The 17,711-nt window shown below is 35.0% G+C and overlaps 1 protein-coding gene across 3 annotated transcripts in view; it reads left to right on the forward strand.

Annotated features, from left to right (window-relative positions):
* The first annotated feature begins 2,797 nt into the window (after nucleotides 1-2,797).
* The window catches only part of snx7 (sorting nexin 7), a 34,076-nt gene continuing 19,162 nt past the window's right edge, over nucleotides 2,798-17,711 (forward strand). For 2 of the 3 annotated variants that reach the window (XM_051098676.1, XM_051098677.1), the window contains exons 1-7: nucleotides 2,798-3,030; nucleotides 8,680-8,871; nucleotides 8,957-9,067; nucleotides 9,300-9,464; nucleotides 11,627-11,825; nucleotides 11,956-12,155; nucleotides 14,212-14,298. In XM_051098676.1, coding sequence (XP_050954633.1) covers nucleotides 2,908-3,030; nucleotides 8,680-8,871; nucleotides 8,957-9,067; nucleotides 9,300-9,464; nucleotides 11,627-11,825; nucleotides 11,956-12,155; nucleotides 14,212-14,298 — 1,077 coding nt within the window. In that variant the 5' untranslated portion in view covers nucleotides 2,798-2,907. The remainder of the gene's footprint in view (nucleotides 3,031-8,679; nucleotides 8,872-8,956; nucleotides 9,068-9,299; nucleotides 9,465-11,626; nucleotides 11,826-11,955; nucleotides 12,156-14,211; nucleotides 14,299-17,711) is intronic. The other variant, XM_051098678.1, reaches the window with a different exon arrangement.

A 17,711-nucleotide genomic window follows, 5' to 3' on the forward strand; every position in this document is an offset into this window, starting at 1 on the left:
CCATACAGTGCTACTTATGACTGGTTTTGTGGTCCAGGGTCACATATGCCAACTCTGCAAGACTGCATAGGCCTACAGTCCCAGACCCTTCACTAGTGGTGACATCAACGTCAGCTAACAGATAAAAAAATAAAATCCATTTTACTCTATCCCATTTATTAGCATTCCTCAAAGACCCATTAAAACCTTTCTGAAATCATGCAGATCTTTCTAATGAAGAAGAAGCTGAACCTTCTAAAGGCATTTTAATAGATGAATTAAAAGACAAAGTAGTGTCCAGCTGCTTGGCCACAAAAAAAGAGAAGTGCCTTATAATGAATAGTCATTATTACGACATGTACTAGTTGCTAATGAGAGCGATCATGACGGCGCAGTTGTTGGATTGGACACCTGGTAGGTATTGAACAGCAGTCACATTTAAAATGCATTTAGAAAGCTGATTACAACCATATGAAATAAGGTATAATGGTCCTCGTCAGAATTCACGGCGTCTCAAACAGCGAGTCGAAAAAGACCGAATATCGTAAAAGCGATAATAACTATTGCACCCGTCTGGGGGGTAATAAATAAATAAATGTGTGCTTTGCAACTGTGCATCAGCCAGCAACGAGAGAGACTCGGCTGTGTGCGGATTTAATTAGAAAGCAAAGCTTTTTTTGACAGTAAATTGATTTTTAATTGTCTTCTTCTGCATTCGCTCCAGGTGGCTCAAGTCTTCTCTATTTGATGTTTTGTGTGCTTTATGTGAAGGTTTTTTCCTCCTGCCAAAACACAGTTTATTATGGCACACTGCAGATTAGCAAGCGGCTCCCCCAAATCAAGCCTATTCTACATCTGAGGGACATCCAGTGGGGTTTTAACAGAACTGTTGAAATTCTCTGCAGCACGGTCCAGCAAATGCACTCAGAAACAACAGCAATAGTGGAGTTTTTTTTTTTTAAAACATGGTCTGGTCGACATCGCTAATGGGCCCAACAGGAAGGAAATGTAATTTGAAAGGAGCTGATCTATGTACGCCATTGTTGTGGGGTAATGCTGATGTAATTATTATCTGCCGTTGATGGAGGTCGGTAGAGGAAGGATTTGGGACCGTGCCACAAATTTGTGCAGCATGCCAGGATGTCGTTCATTCACACACGGTCACACAAAACACTATATAGATGGTTAGACGAGCTTTCTGTGAAGTAAACAGCTCTGCTGCTGCAACTTTGCTCAAGACAGACAAGGTAACTGAGCAAGTCAGAATGGGTGTGGTCTGCACATAGAATTTGATCTAATGAGGTTATATTACATAACACATTCCCTATATCCTGCCTTACAAATGACTTTCCAACAGGCTATTTATCATTTACATTAAAAACAGTTTTAATTAACAGCGTGCATTGAATATTCTCACTGCAATGGCTAAATAAAGATTGCTTCACAGCAACTCATACATCATATGGCGTGATATTGTGACACGGTTATGAAAGTCTTTGATCGCCACACGTCAAAATGAGAAAAAAGGGTCCTATAGATTCAGCTTTAAATTGGTTATGAAAGCAAATGATATAAAATGACAGTACGCTAATGTGTTCGGGGTGGGGCTGACCTTTTCTGTTCTCAGAGCTACAGCTGCCTGATTCAGGCACGCGTGAGGCCTGCCCTTTCTATAGATATTCTTATACTTTATATGCTTTATAATGCAATCTATGCAGAAGGGCGTCAGCATTCGAAAAATTATTATTTTATCCCAATGTATGCTATAGGAAAACTCTTGATTTAGTTTCATCAAAATAATGTAATATAATAAATAAAAAGAGATCAGATATATCAAAAAATCAATGCTGATCTGTAGTTTCACTAATAAACTCATTTCAACAACGTAAAGCTTTATAATTTATGATGAGTCCAAATTCAAAGAAATACGATCAAGCCCTACATTCATTATATCCAAGGGAATGGTCTTTATTTGATTAAATAAATGAAATAACTGACAACTAATGAGGAATTCTGTGACAGAATATTTTATATTAATGACTAGAGCGGTCTCATGATAAGTACTTAAATTTAATATAGTCTGACTGGCATGTCCCCAATTAGATATTTCCTAATAAGTCTCTTATTAGATATGCCCGATTTTGTCCCATAATACAGTCTCACACCGCAAAATAGTTGAGTGTTTGCAGAGCTATATAGAAGTGTAATTGCCACTGTCATATGAAGTCTTAATTATGAGCTCTGCCACATTGCAAAGGCCTTTAAATTGAGCAACAGTAGCATCTGCTGGTTGGAACAGGACATGGCAGGAATTCGATGCCAGTTCCACAAATCCCAAACTGATGGTGATGCATTACTGAAAGCATGGGAATTTAATTTAATATTTCAAGACACTAGAGCCTCTACAGTATTTAAAAAGTATTTATTTGTTATATTTTGTAGTGTAAACGTATTTATTTGTATGTTTTGTAGTATATAAATAGTAAATTAAATTAAATTGGATATTTACTGTTAAAGAGCTACATTTGAAACACGTAAATGTTAGTTTACACACAGATGTTTGTAACTTAGGTTACTAAATGGACTCCAAAACCTATAATAATATGTAAGAGTATGTCACACACGTGTATAAACCTGCCTTTTAAACTTCAAAAACAATAATACGATTTAAATGACTATTATTTCACAGTTCAAAATTGAAAGGCAACAGCTGTTGGTCAAAATCCAACCATAACATCAATCCAAATACCGTAAACATACTACTTCACATGGGCGTCCCGCAGCTTTCAACTCTCGGCCCTTTTCTAGGCGAGCGGTTTCCGATTCTGCGCAGTTGAGCCTGATCCGCCTTGGCTGAGCTTTTGAGAGTTGTGCGGAAAAACCGATGAAGTCCAGAAAACTTGTAATAAAGTAGCGATTTGAGCAACGATGAGTGGATCTGTTGTTGACAACACCGTGTCATCGGGCAATTCTTCGGCTGCGATTCCGACAGACATCAGCGGACCAATATTAGATCTAGACGAAGACGATGACTTGGAAGTTTTCAGTAAGGTAATTTATAATCAACTAGTTTCAACTGAGCTCGACCGCAGGTTGTTTGATCGGTTCTGTGAAACCCAAACATAACTAGAGTTGCTATCTTTTGATTCGACATCACAGACGACGTGGAAATCTCAACTTCTCACTGAAATCTTAATGTTTTGCTGTGATCTGAAGTTCCAAAGGTCAGCGATCAGGCGCTGTCATGCCATGTTTTTTTCACTTCTGATTTTTTTTTACAGTTTTACTTTGTGTAGACGAAGTCTAAAACGTCTGTTTATGCAGTACAATTTGTTTTAAATAGTCAGAGCTCATCGATTAGCTCAGTAGAGATCCAGCTTGTGCGAACACTTCTGTTATTTGAGTTTATCAGTCTGTCTCACTGTCGCGGACATAATGTATCTGTCTGAGTGTCTGTCCGCCTGTCTGGAGCGCAGTCAGCAACTAGGCAGAACACCCTAACAATTCCTAGCAAACTGTTGAAACATCCTAGCAATAGCTGGCAACAGTTAGAAAACCCTAGTAATGCATAGTAACAGATAGAACACTCTAACAACTGGCCATAACGCCCTAGAAACCAGGAAGAACACCCTGACAAATTCCAGCAAGCTATCAGAACACCATAACAATGACTGACAACAGTTAGAGCTCCATAATAACACACAGGAACACTCTAACAAAACCTAGCAACCAACCAGAATACCCTAGAAACGCCCAGCAGCCAGTTAGAACACCCTAACAACACCTAGCAATGGTTAGAACACCCTAATAATTCCTAACAAACTGTTAAAACATCCTAGCAATAGCTGGCAACAGTTAGAAAACCCTAGTAATGCATAGTAACAGATAGAACACTCTAACAACTGGCCATAACGCCCTAGAAACCAGGAAGAACACCCTGACAAATTCCAGCAAGCTAACAGAACACCATAACAATGACTGACAACAGTTAGAGCTCCATAATAACACACAGGAACACTCTAACAACACCTAGCAACCAACCAGAATACCCTAGAAACGCCCAGCAGCCAGTTAGAACACCCTAACAACACCTAGCAATGGTTAGAACACCCTAATAATTCCTAGCAAACTGTTAAAACATCCTAGCAATAGCTGGCAACAGTTAGAAAACCCTAGTAATGCATAGTAACAGATAGAACACTCTAACAACTGGCCATAACGCCCTAGAAACCAGGAAGAACACCCTGACAAATTCCAGCAAGCTATCAGAACACCATAACAATGACTGACAACAGTTAGAGCTCCATAATAACACACAGGAACACTCTAACAACACCTAGCAACCAACCAGAATACCCTAGAAACGCCCAGCAGCCAGTTAGAACACCCTAACAGCCTAGCAATGGTTAGAACACCCTAATTCCTAACAAACTGTTAAAACATCCTAGCAATAGCAATGGTTAGAACACCCTAATAATTCCTAACAAACTGTTAAAACATCCTAGCAATAGCTGGCAACACAAGCAACCAACCAGAATAAAAACGCCCAGCAGCCTAGTAATGCAATGGTTAGTAACAGCAAACTGTTAAAACATCCTAGCAATAGCTGGCAACAGTTAGAAAACCCTGTAATGCATAGTAACATAGAACACTCTAACAACTGGCCATAACGCCCTAGAAACCAGGAAGAACACCCTGACAAATTCCAGCAAGCTAACAGAACACCATAACAATGACTGACAACAGTTAGAGCTCCATAATAACACACAGGAACACTCTAACAACACCTAGCAACCAACCAGAATACCCTAGAAACGCCCAGCAGCCAGTTAGAACACCCTAACAACACCTAGCAATGGTTAGAACACCCTAATAATTCCTAGCAAACTGTTAAAACATCCTAGCAATAGCTGGCAACAGTTAGAAAACCCTAGTAATGCATAGTAACAGATAGAACACTCTAACAACTGGCCATAACGCCCTAGAAACCAGGAAGAACACCCTGACAAATTCCAGCAAGCTAACAGAACACCATAACAATGACTGACAACAGTTAGAGCTCCATAATAACACACAGGAACACTCTAACAACACCTAGCAACCAACCAGAATACCCTAGAAACGCCCAGCAGCCAGTTAGAACACCCTAACAACACCTAGCAATGGTTAGAACACCCTAATAATTCCTAGCAAACTGTTAAAACATCCTAGCAATAGCTGGCAACAGTTAGAAAACCCTAGTAATGCATAGTAACAGATAGAACACTCTAACAACTGGCCATAACGCCCAGAAACCAGGAAGAACACCCTGACAAATTCCAGCAAGCTATCAGAACACCATAACAATGACTGACAACAGTTAGAGCTCCATAATAACACACAGGAACACTCTAACTGTTAAAACACCTAGCAACCAACCAGAATACCCTAGAAACACCCAGCAGCCAGTTAGAACACCCTAACAACACCTAGCAACAGGTTAGCAACCAACCAGAACACCCTTAGAACACCCTAACAATTCCTAGCAAACTGTTAAAACATCCTAGCAATAGCTGGCAACAGTTAGAAAACCCTAGTAATGCCTAGTAACCGATAGAACACTTTAACAACTGGCCATAACGCACTAGAAACCAGGAAGAACACCCTGACAAATTCCAGCAAGTTAACAGAACACCATAACAATGAATGACAACAGATAGAGCTCCATAATAACATACAGCAACACTCTAATAACACCTTGCAACCAACCAGAATACCCTAGAAACACCCAGCAGCCAGTTAGAACACCCCAACAACATCTAGCAACAGTTAGAACACCCTAGTAATTCCTAGCAAACTGTTAAAACATCCTAGCAAGAGCTGGCAACAGTTAGAAAACCCTAGTAATGCCTAGTAACAGATAGAACACTTTAACAACTGGCCATAACACCCTAGAAACCAGGAAGAACACCCTAACAACACCTAGCAATGGTTGGAACACCCTAGAAACAAGGCAGAACACCCTAACAATTCCTAGCAAACTGTTAAAACATCCTAGCAATAGCTGGCAACAGTTAGAAAACCCTAGTAATGCATAGTAACACATAGAACACTGCAACAACTGGCCATAACACCCTAGAAACCAGGAAGAACACCCTAACAAATTCCAACAAGCTAACAGAACACCATAACAATGACTGACAACAGTTAGAGTTCCATAATAACCCATAGGAACACTCTAATAACACCTAGCAACCAACCAGAATACCCTAGAAACACCCAACAGCCAGGTAGAACACCCTAACAACACCTAGCAACAGTTAGAACACCCTAGAAACTAGGCAGAACACCCTAACAATTCCTAGCAAACTGTTAAAACATCCTAGCAATAGCTGGCAACAGTTAGAAAACCCTAGTAATGCATAGTAACAGATAGAACACTGCAAAAACTGGCCATAACACCCTAGAAACCAGGAAGAACACCCTAACAAATTTCAGCAAGCTAACAGAACACCCTAGCAACACCCAACAAGTGTTTAGAACACCTTAGCAATGCCTAACAAGAGTTAGAATACCATAGCAACTGAACACCCTAACAATTCTCAGCAAGCAGTTAGAAGACCCTGTCAACTTATAGCAACAGTTAGAATACCTAGCAACAGTTAGGACACCCAACAACTAGGCAGAGCACCCTAACAGCTCTCAGCAAGCAGTTAGAAAACCCTAGCAGTACCTAGAAACAGTTAGAACACACTAGCAACTGAGCAGAACACCCTTACAGTTCTCAGCAAGCAGTTAGAACACCCTAGCAACAGTGAGAACACCCTAGCAACTAAGCAGACCACCCTAAAAGTTCTCAACAAGCAGTTAGAACACCCTAGCAATGCCTAGCAACAGTTAGACCAGCCTAGCAACTAAGTAGAACACCCTAGTAACTGGGCAGAACACTCTAGCATTGCTTAGCAGCAGTGAGAACACTGTAGCAACTAAGCAGAACAGCTTAAAAGTTCTCAGCAAGCAGTTAAAACACCCTAGCAATGCCTAGCAACAGTTAGACCACCCTAGCAAATAAGCAGAACACCCTAACAGTTCTCAGTTGGCAGTTAGAACACCCTAGCAATCCCTAGCAACAGTTAGAACACCCTAGCAACTAAGTAGAACACCCTAAAAAATCTCAGCAAGCAGTTAGAACACTCTAGCAACGCCTAGCAACTAAGCAGAACACCCTAGTAAGTGGGCAGAACACTCTTAACAGTTCTCGGCAAGCAGTTAGAACACCCTAGCAATGCTTAGCAACAGTGAGAACACCCTAGCAAATAAGCAAAACACCCTAAAACTTCTTAGTAAGCTGTTAAAACACCATGGCAATGCCTAACATCAGTTAGAACACCTTAACAACTAGGTAGAACACCCTAACAGTTCTCAGCAAGCAATTAGAACACCCTAGCAATGCTTAGCAACAGTTAGACCACCCTAGCAACTGGGCAGAAACCCCTAAAAGTTCTCAGCAAGCAGTTAAACCACCCTAGCAATGCCTAACAACAGTTAGAACACCCTAGCAACTGGGCAGAAAACCCTAACAATTCTAAATGCTATCTGAGAACACCCTAGCAATGCCTAGCAAAAGTAAGAGCACCCTAGCAACTGTGAAGAACACTCTAACAGTTCTCAGCAAGCAGTTAGAACACCCTAAAATTGGGCAGAACACCCTAGCAATGCCAAGCAGCAGTTAGAACACTATAACAACTGGTCAGAACACCCTAACAGTTCTTACTAAGCAGTTAGAACACCCTAGCAATGCCTAGCAACAGTTAGAACACCATAACAACTGGTCAGAACACCCTAACAGTACTCAGCAAGCAAATAGAACACCCTAACAACTGGACAGAACACCCTAACAACTGGACAGAACACCCTAACAGTTCTTACTAAGCAGTTAGAACACCCCAGCAGTCACTCAGATGTTAGATGATACTCAGATGATCTTTAAACTGTTTTAAACTTTCAGATTTCAGCTTTGTCAGTCTGACATCAAAAGTATTCTTAATGAACTTTTATTTGTAGTTGGAGTGTTTATACTTCTCTAACTTTTTGGTTGGTGTTGTAGTCAGTATCAGCAGTGAGTGGTTATGAATGGAAGTGTGGTGTTTGTTGGGTAAAGCAGCAGTGCAGTTTGTGCTGACTACAGGCCAGTTTGTTATGACAGGAAACAGACGCTCAGGCTTCTTTCCCAGCAGCTGCGGCTAAACGAGAAGGATTTGCATGCGTCAGTGTTTGGACCAGAAAAAGATAGCAAGACAGTAGGAAAATCAGATGTTTGTCTCACTGTGATCAAAACACAAACAGCTCTCAAATCAAGTTCAGAGCAATATTACGTACAATTATAATGATACACTGTGATGGCATGAAACTGTGTTTATGTAGTTTAGTAACAAAAGCGGAACCGTTCATTGTGTTTTATATATTGTGCTTTCTTTCTTTCTCTTTCTTTATTAATTTATTTATGTGGTATTCCAAGGTATTTTAAAGAATGTCAGGGTATTGCTATTTTTACGAGCATTGTACCATAGTAATTTATTTCTGTAAATCAACTTTTTTTGATGCCAATTCACGTCCAGTTTGTTAAAAACACATAAAGTACACCTGTTTTTTGCTTGATGTGTAAACACTCGGGCTGTTAAGTGTTGACGTGTCCTGATGCACGTTTTGTGTTTTGTGTAGGATACGACTCTAACAGACGGCAGCTCTTTCAACGCCTCCATGCAGACCTCTCCTGCTTCAATGATCAACCAGTACAAGTTTGAGGAGGAAGAGGAAGAAGTTGACACCAAAGATATTTTTGTCACAGTCGATAACCCAGAGAGTCACGTAACGGCTATTGAGACGTACATAACCTACCGGGTTGTGACCAAGGTACGGCCGAACTGAGCACAAACTCACTAAGTCAGGTTCTGTGAATACTTCTCTCATCTTTTTCCATCATTCTCCCTCACGTCAGACCACACGGAGCGAGTTTGACTCGAGTGAGTTTGAGGTGCGAAGACGATACCAGGACTTCCTGTGGTTAAAGGGACGTCTGGAAGAAGCTCATCCCACGCTCATTGTTCATGTAGGTGAAGTGTGTGAGTTGTCAAACATTCTGGGGACTGAACACAGTATGGAAGTTTATTGGATAAGGTGTTAAGAAGTCTAAATATTCATTTTTCCATGCAAATGTGCTTGTAAAGTTTTTTCTATTACTAATGCCATAATTTGAAGACATTTCACTCCCCTGTCAGAAATGTTTTTGCTTGTGGTTTGCTAAAAACTCAAAAAATGTTGACCTGGTTGTGTCCTCTCAGCCGCTGCCTGAGAAGTTTGTGATGAAAGGAATGGTGGAGAGGTTTAGTGAAGATTTTATTGAGACGAGGAGGAGGGCGCTGCACAGGTTCCTGAACAAAATAGCAGAACATCCCATTTTCTCCAGCACTGAGGATTTTAAGATCTTTCTCACAGCAGAATCTGGGGTAAGTTTGATTGATTGGTTGATTTTAATTTTTTATTTATCTATTTTTTTTACATTATATACAATTTAGTTTATTTATTCGTTCATTCAGTTACTGATTTTTATACATTTAATATCAATTATTTATTATTTATTTATTTTACCTTTTATTTATTTATTCATTTTTATTTTATTTTTTATTTTTATATTCATTCATCTATTTTGTTTTTATTTTTATTTATTTACCTATTTTTATACATTTAATACAATTTATACATTACTTTATTCTTTTTTTTAATTTCGTTATATGTGAATCTGTTCTGTAAATCTTATACAAGTGATTTATACATTATTTAAACATTTTTATATTCATTCATTCAGTTATTGATTTTCATTTAGTTATCTATTTATTTTTATACGTTATATGCAAGTTCATTTATTCATTTTTATTTAGCTGTCTATGAATCTGTTTTATAAATTCCATACAGTCGATGTATACATTATTAAAACATTTATTTTTATATTCATTTATTCATTTCTTATTAATATTTAGTTATCTATTCGTATACATTATACGGTTTATTAATTTGTTTTTTCTGTTATCTATTTTATACATTTAATACAGTTTATTTATATATTTTATTTTATAATTTATTCATTTTTATTTAGCTATCTATGATACTGTTCTATTCAATTGATGTATACATGTTTAAATGTTTATTTTATGTTCATTCATTCATTTCTTATTTATTAATATTGATTTAGGTTCTATTTTTTATACATTATACAATTATTAATTTATTCATTCATCTGTTTTTATACATTTAATACAATTTATTTATACATTTTTTTTTTTTTATTTAGCTGTCTATGGATCTGTTTTATAAATTCTATACGATTGATTAATACATATAAACATTTATTTTTATGTTCATTCATTCATTTTTAGTTATCTATTTTTATGCATTATATACAATTTATTTACTCTTTCTGTTATCTGTTTTTATACATTTAATACAATTTATTTATACATTTTATACATTTATTTATACATTTATACATCCAGTTTTGTTGAGTTATCTATGAATTTTTACATTATTTTAATATTTATTTTTATATTATTTATTCAAATTTATCAATTTGTATTTAGTTAATTTATTAATTTATAATTTATATTTAGCTATCTGTGAATCTGTTTGATTTGTACATTATTTAAACATTTATTCATTCATTCATTTTTAGTTATGTTTTTATTATACATATATAAAAACAATTTATTTATACATCGTTTATTCATTTTTATTTATTTATTTGTGTAAATTAATTTGTTTTAGGTATTTTTTTTTTACATTTTATAGAATTAATTTATTTTATAAATATAATTTATTATTTGATTAATGTATCTATATTTCACTTGTTTTTATTTAGTTATTTATTCACTATTTATACATTTATGCATTTATAAAATATATTTTTATAATCATCATTACTAACATTATTATAAATAATGTAGTTAATACAGTAGGGGGTATTAAACTTTAATTATTATAATTTAAGCATTAAAGTATTTATTAATCAATTATTAAACTCTGAAGCATAACTCATCCGAATTAATTAATTTTTTATTTATTTATGAATCTATTTTTAGAAATGTAAAAAATACTAGAATCTAGAAACCAAAATATCATAAAAACTAACATCCTAGCAACCATGCAGCAGTGCTAGTGTTGATGTTTCACTGCAAGGTTTTGCTTGTCTGCCAGTATCATTGCTTTCTTCCTAATAAGGATGTTAAAACCTGTCTGTACACATACACACTCCCACATTACCCTGATAATCACTGACCTTCTGTGCGTTCACTATATATGATCTCAGTTTTGCTTTTTAAGAGGCTTATGTTGAATCCAAGTAGATAATGTGACAGTTTCTGTGTTTAGAAGCGGCTGAGTGACCTCTAAGATAAGTACTCTATAAAGAGCTCCTCACTTCCCTTCAGCCATAATAAAGTTTTGCTGCTATAGATATTTGACGCTTCGTAGGCTGCAGTACAGTTTTATCAGCTATTTGCACTGGTGATGCCATTACTGGCCGACCATGAAAATATTCACACATTTTCAGCCATTAGAGGCTTTTGCTGAGAGTTATTTTGCTGTAGTCTCACCGTTCCTCTGATTCTCCGTACAGGAGTTGACCTCTCACAAAAAACAAGGTCCAGGGTTTCTTAGCCGGATGGGAGAGACGGTAAAAGCGGTCGCTGCTGCGGTCAGAGGGGTCAAAAACCGACCTCAGGAGTTCACAGACATGCAGGAGTACGTGGAGGCCTTCAGTCAGAAGATCAGCTCACTTGATAAAGTTACTCAAAGGATTGTCAGAGAGCAAAAAGGTTGGACTTTTTGTCTCGTTCACACACTTTTCACTGAATACTCATCTTGAATTGGTTGGTGCTTACATTAAATGTATTTGAATAGGCTATAGCTGTAGCTATAGTTATGGATATACTGTTGTTGTCACAGAGTACCTGGAGGAGCTGAAGGAGTGTGGGCCGATATACGCGCTGTGGTCACAGTCAGAGGAGGAGCTGGCTGAGCCCTTGAAGACCGTGGCAGGGTGTGTGGACAGATGCACCAAGGAGACTGAGGAGCAGGTCAAACATCTCAATGATCACCTGAATCCGGTCCTTCATGAGTACGTCCTCTGCGCCGACACACTCAAGGTAGTCCAGCTGACGAGATGTTCCTGTTTTGTGTTTCTTAAAGGGACAGTTCACCCTAAAATTCAAATTCTGAATTCCAAACCTGTAAGACTTTCTTTATTTTGCAGAACACAAAAAGATCTGAAATCTAAAGAAACTAATACTGTTATTCAGCAAGGATGCGTTAAATTGGTGATGGTAGAGACATTTATAATGTTACAAAAGATAATTTTGAACTTTCCGTTCATCAAAGAATCATTAAAAATATATCAAAGTTTCAACAAGTGTAATCAAATACTTCTTATCATCAAAAAATACTGGAAAAAGTATCACAGGTTGCAAAAAATATTAAGCAACACAGCTGTTTTCAACATTGTTAATAAATCAGCATATTAGAATGATTTCTGAAGGATCATGTGACACTGACGATTGGAGTAATGGCTGATGAAAATTTAGCTTTGAATCACAAAAAGAATTATATTTTAAAGTATGTTACTGTTATTTTAAATTGCAATAATATTTCACAAAATTGCTGTTTTTTCTGTATTTTTAATCTAATAAATGCATGATGGAAATTCAGTGTTGCATCACAGAAATGAATTATATTTTAAAAGTATATTAAAATAGAAAACTTATTTTAAATTGCAATAATATTTCACAATATTCCTGTTTTTTCTGTATTTTTAATCAAGTGAAACATGATAAATTCAGCTTTGCATCAGAAATAAATTATATTTTAAAGTATATTAACATGGAAAACTTATTTTAAATTGCAATAATATTTCACAATATTCCGGTTTTTCTGTATTTTTAATCTAATAAACGCATGATGAAAATTCAGCTTTGCATCAGAAATAAATTATATTTTAAAGTATATTAACAGAAAAATGTTATTTTAAGTTGCAATAATTTCACAGTATTACTGGGGTTTTTTCAGTATATTTAATCAAATAAAATGCATGATGAAAATGCATATTAACAGAAAAATGTTATTTTAAAGAAATAAACTATATTTTAAAGTATATTAACAGAAAAATGTTATTTTAAATTGCAATAATTTCACAGTATTACTGTTTTTTTTTTTCAGTATTTTTAATCAAATAAAATGCATGATGAAAATTCAGCTTTGCATCAGAAATAAATGATATTTTCAAGTACATTAAAATAGAAAACTGGTCTTTTAAAGTGCAATAATATTTCACAATATTCCAGTTTTTTTCTGTATTTTTAATTAAAAGAACGCATGATAAATTCAGCTTTGCATCACAGAAATAAATTACATTTTAAAATACATTAAAATGGAAAACTGTTCTTTTAAATTGCAATAATATTTCGCAATATTCCTGTTTTTTCTGTATTTTTAATCAAAAGAACGCATGATAAATTCAGCTTTGCATCACAGAAATAAATTACATTTTAAAATACATTAAAATGGAAAACTGTTCTTTTAAATTGCAATAATATTTCGCAATATTCCTGTTTTTTTCTGTATTTTTAATCAAATAAATGCAGCCTTGATGAGCATAAGAGACTTAAAAAAATAAGTGATCCCAAACTTATTTAAACAGTGTTTAAATGGAATACTGTTATTTTAAACTGTAATAATTTTTTCACACATTTTTTTTTTTACCAAATAAATGCAGACTTCAAAAAAAAGAAAAAAAAAAAAAGAATTGATTTGAACATTCTTTAAACTATTTTATTTTACTAATATTTTTTTGTGTTCTGTAATATGATTTGAAATGACGTGAGGGTGAGTAAATGGCATCAGAATTTTCATTTTTAGATAAACTATCCCTTTAAGTATAGAATGTTATTTATTTGTTTAAATAAAATATTCTGTTCTCTTTTTATACTCAAGGCAAATGACCTGCTAGTATAAAAATCATGTTTGAATTGATATGATGTTTGCTGCGTTTCATCCCGTCTGACATAAACCTTGACGCAAAGCTAAGATCAATACAGTCGGCATTATGTTTTTCCGAGGCTTATTACATATTTCATCCAGCCTAAGATTTCATTAAAATATATTGATCATAATTTTCATACTTCATGAGTATCGATCATGGGTTTTCAGGCGGTACTAAGGAGGCGAGACAACATCCAGGCGGATTTCGAAGCGAAGACTGAAGCTCTTGCCACGAAGAAGGCCGACAGGGACGCGGTAGGTCTATTATTGACTCTTTCAATTCTCCACGTAATCCATCCAGTGCTCCTTTGAAAATTCATGGAGATTATTTTTAATAAAACAGAGCTCTTGCTGTCATCCCGGCTTTCATTAGACAGCGCTCTGTTTTAAGCTGTAAAACGAATTTGGAGAGATTATACGATCGCTGTAGATGTCCCTTAAAGCCAGACCGCTCTTGAAGTGGGACGCTTTCAAATATTACTCATATTGCCCAAGCTAATATTGCCATATTTAAGTCTCTTTGGCTTTTTGAGTTTATTTTTGTCAATTCCATCAAATATCAGGTGTTGGACGGTTGAACGCTCTGAAAGGGCATTAATGGACAAAGTACCGATGGTGTCCAGAGAAGCTTAGCAGCATCTCGGCTCTCTTGTCAATTTAATTACGTGCTTTGATTGAGCGTGGTCCCTGCTGACTTACGCTGCTTACTACGAAAGGCCATTTCCAAAATGAGAAGGTATCCCCAATGGCCTGTTTTTTTTTTTTTTTTTTTTTTTTTTTTTTTTTTTAAACCAAAGAACTATATGCTCCAGATTCACCCTGAAGCAAAAACAGCAAGCCATAAAATGAATTTGAATATGATCCTTATGCAAAAACGCTTGTGTCCACATTCAGCTGTGGATTAGTGCATGAAATTTGCATAAAATAACTTCTAGAGAGCAATGTTGGGGAACTTTCTTTTAAAATTGTACTTTGGTCAAGGTAAAAGCTACTTAGAATTTAAATTAGTTAAACAACTTTCAGACTATACTTTAAAAAATCTATATATATTTTCATTCCTAAACCAAAGGCCCCCTTCCTAAAATATAGAATATAGCTATGTATTTAAATGTATAAAGACCTATTTTATTCTGTGAAAACTAAAAAATGGGTCAAAATTGTGTATAAAATATTATGTGGAAAATGTTTACTTAAAATATTTAATAAATATTTCAATTAAAATAAGTGAATGAATATAAATGTATAGATAAATTAAACAAATAATACATTTATAATGATAAATAAATTCATTTTAAAAAAGCAAAATGAATAAATAAATTGAAAAATAATTAATAAATAAAATGCATAAATCAATTTTTATAAAATGTATAAAAATAGATTCATAGATAACTAAATTAAAATGAATGTGTATTTGAAAAGTGAATAGATGACTAATTAAATAAATTGTATAAATATTTATAATAAATGTTTACTAAATATTTAATTTTAATTTAATTTAAATATGTCACAATTTTTTTTTTCTGCTCATCATTGGAGTAATTTTAAATCCTCTGAAGAGAAAATTTGAACTTGACTTTAATATTTATATTTTTTAATAATTATTACTATTTATTTATATATTGGCCTGGAAAACCCTTGAAAATAGCAATATTCCTGAAGAGGTACTTGAAAAGTGCTTGAATTATTGAAAGACAATGTATCTAAATAAGTGTTTAATTTTGTCAGTAAACACATGTTTTCATGCAATTCAAAAAACATACTTTTTTCGCTTATTTCAGTTAATGTCAAAAAAAACAATTGAGATAAGCAAGTAGTAGTACTGACAGTGTCATGTAAACATGGCTGAAGATGTGAAAAGAGAACCAAATCAATTGAGTCATTTACGCTGGAACCGCTCTGATTGATTCAAACGCATGACTTTGATCATTCATTTCAAGTGATTCACTAGCAAAAACCAGTTCATATGAAAAGAGACATTCATTTTTCGATAAAGATTGGATTTTTTTTTTTTTTTTTTTTTTTTTAGATTGGAACGGGTTTGTGAATCACTTTGCAAATTGAATGATTCAAATCAAATGATTCGCAACATGCGATTTGAAGTCCCGATCTAAATCAAATTATGTGCGATACGCAAAGTTACGATCTAAGTCAAATGATTTGCGATCCACGCTCCGAGTCCTGATCTGAAATGACGGTTCACAATTCATTATTCAGATTGGGACTTTAGAGCAGACTGTGAATCATTAGATTTAGTTCGGAGCATTTTGTATCGCAAATCATTTGTTTCAGATTGGGACTTCAAATCGTGTATCATTTGTTTTCGATTGGAAGGTGTTTGTGAATCATTTCTTGAATTAAATGATTTGAATTAAATTATTCAAATCAAATAATTCACGATTTGAAGTCCTGATCTAAATCAAATGATTCGTGCTCCAAAGTCAAATGATACATGATCCAACCTCCGAGTCCTGATCTAAATTGTTTGTAAATCATTCAGATCAGGACTTTTGAGCATGGATCACGAATCATTTGATTTAGATTAGAACTTCAGAGCATGTTCACAAATGTTTTGCTTTAGATCTGAACTTCGGAGCGTGGATCACGAATGACGAATCATTTGATTTAGATCGGAATGGGTTTGTGAATCATTTCTCAAATTGAATGATTCAAATCAAATGATTCGTGATATGCGATTTGAAGTCCCGATATAATTTGAATAATTTGCGATACACAAAGTTGAGATCTAAGTCAAATGATTTGCGATCCGTGCTCGGAGTCTTGATCTGAAATGATGGTTCACGAATCATTATTCAGATTGGGACTTCAGAGCGTGGAACGCAAGTCATTTGATTTAGATCGGAACTTCAGAACTTAATTTCGCAAATTAAATGATTCAAATCGAATGATTTGAATCAAATGCTTCGCAATACATGATTTGAAGTCCCGATCTAAATAAAATCTTTTGCTATACGCAAAGTTCGGATCTAAGTCAAATGATTCGCGATCCATGCTCGGAGTCCTGATCTGAAATGATGGTTCACAAATCATTATTCAGATTGGGATTTCAGAGCGTGGAACTCAAGTCATTTGATTTAGATCGGAACTTCAGAGCTTATTAAAGCGAATTAAATGATTCAAATCAAATGATTCCCAATACACAATTTGAAGTCTCGATCTAAATAAAATAATTTGCAATACGCAAAGTTCCGATCTAAGTCAAATGATTTGTGATCCGAGCTCGGAGTCCTGATCTGAAATTATGGTTCACAAATCATTATTCAGATTGGGACTTCAGTAAGGCATTTGATTTAGATCAGAACTTCAGAGCTTAATTTCACAAATGACATGATTCGAATCAAATGATTCGCAATACGCAATTTGATGTTCCGATCTCAAACAAATGATTCGTGATACGCAAAAGTTCCGGTCATTATTCAGATCGGAACTTCAGAGCATGGATTGCGAATCATTCGATTTAGATCAGAACTTCGGAGTAATTTAGTGAATCGACAGTTTTTCTTGTTTATTTTTCAAACAGTAGAAAACATCAAACCACTAAGGCAATAAATTAGTGTTTGAGAAGTCCTAGAAAGTCCTGAAATTTCAGTTTAAGTAGTGACGATCAACAGCATTTAACATTTTGCTACAAAAGACCTAAAGCACCAATA

The sequence above is a fragment of the Labeo rohita genome, chromosome 24 (genome assembly GCF_022985175.1).
Source record: "Labeo rohita strain BAU-BD-2019 chromosome 24, IGBB_LRoh.1.0, whole genome shotgun sequence".
NCBI lineage: Eukaryota > Metazoa > Chordata > Actinopteri > Cypriniformes > Cyprinidae > Labeo > Labeo rohita.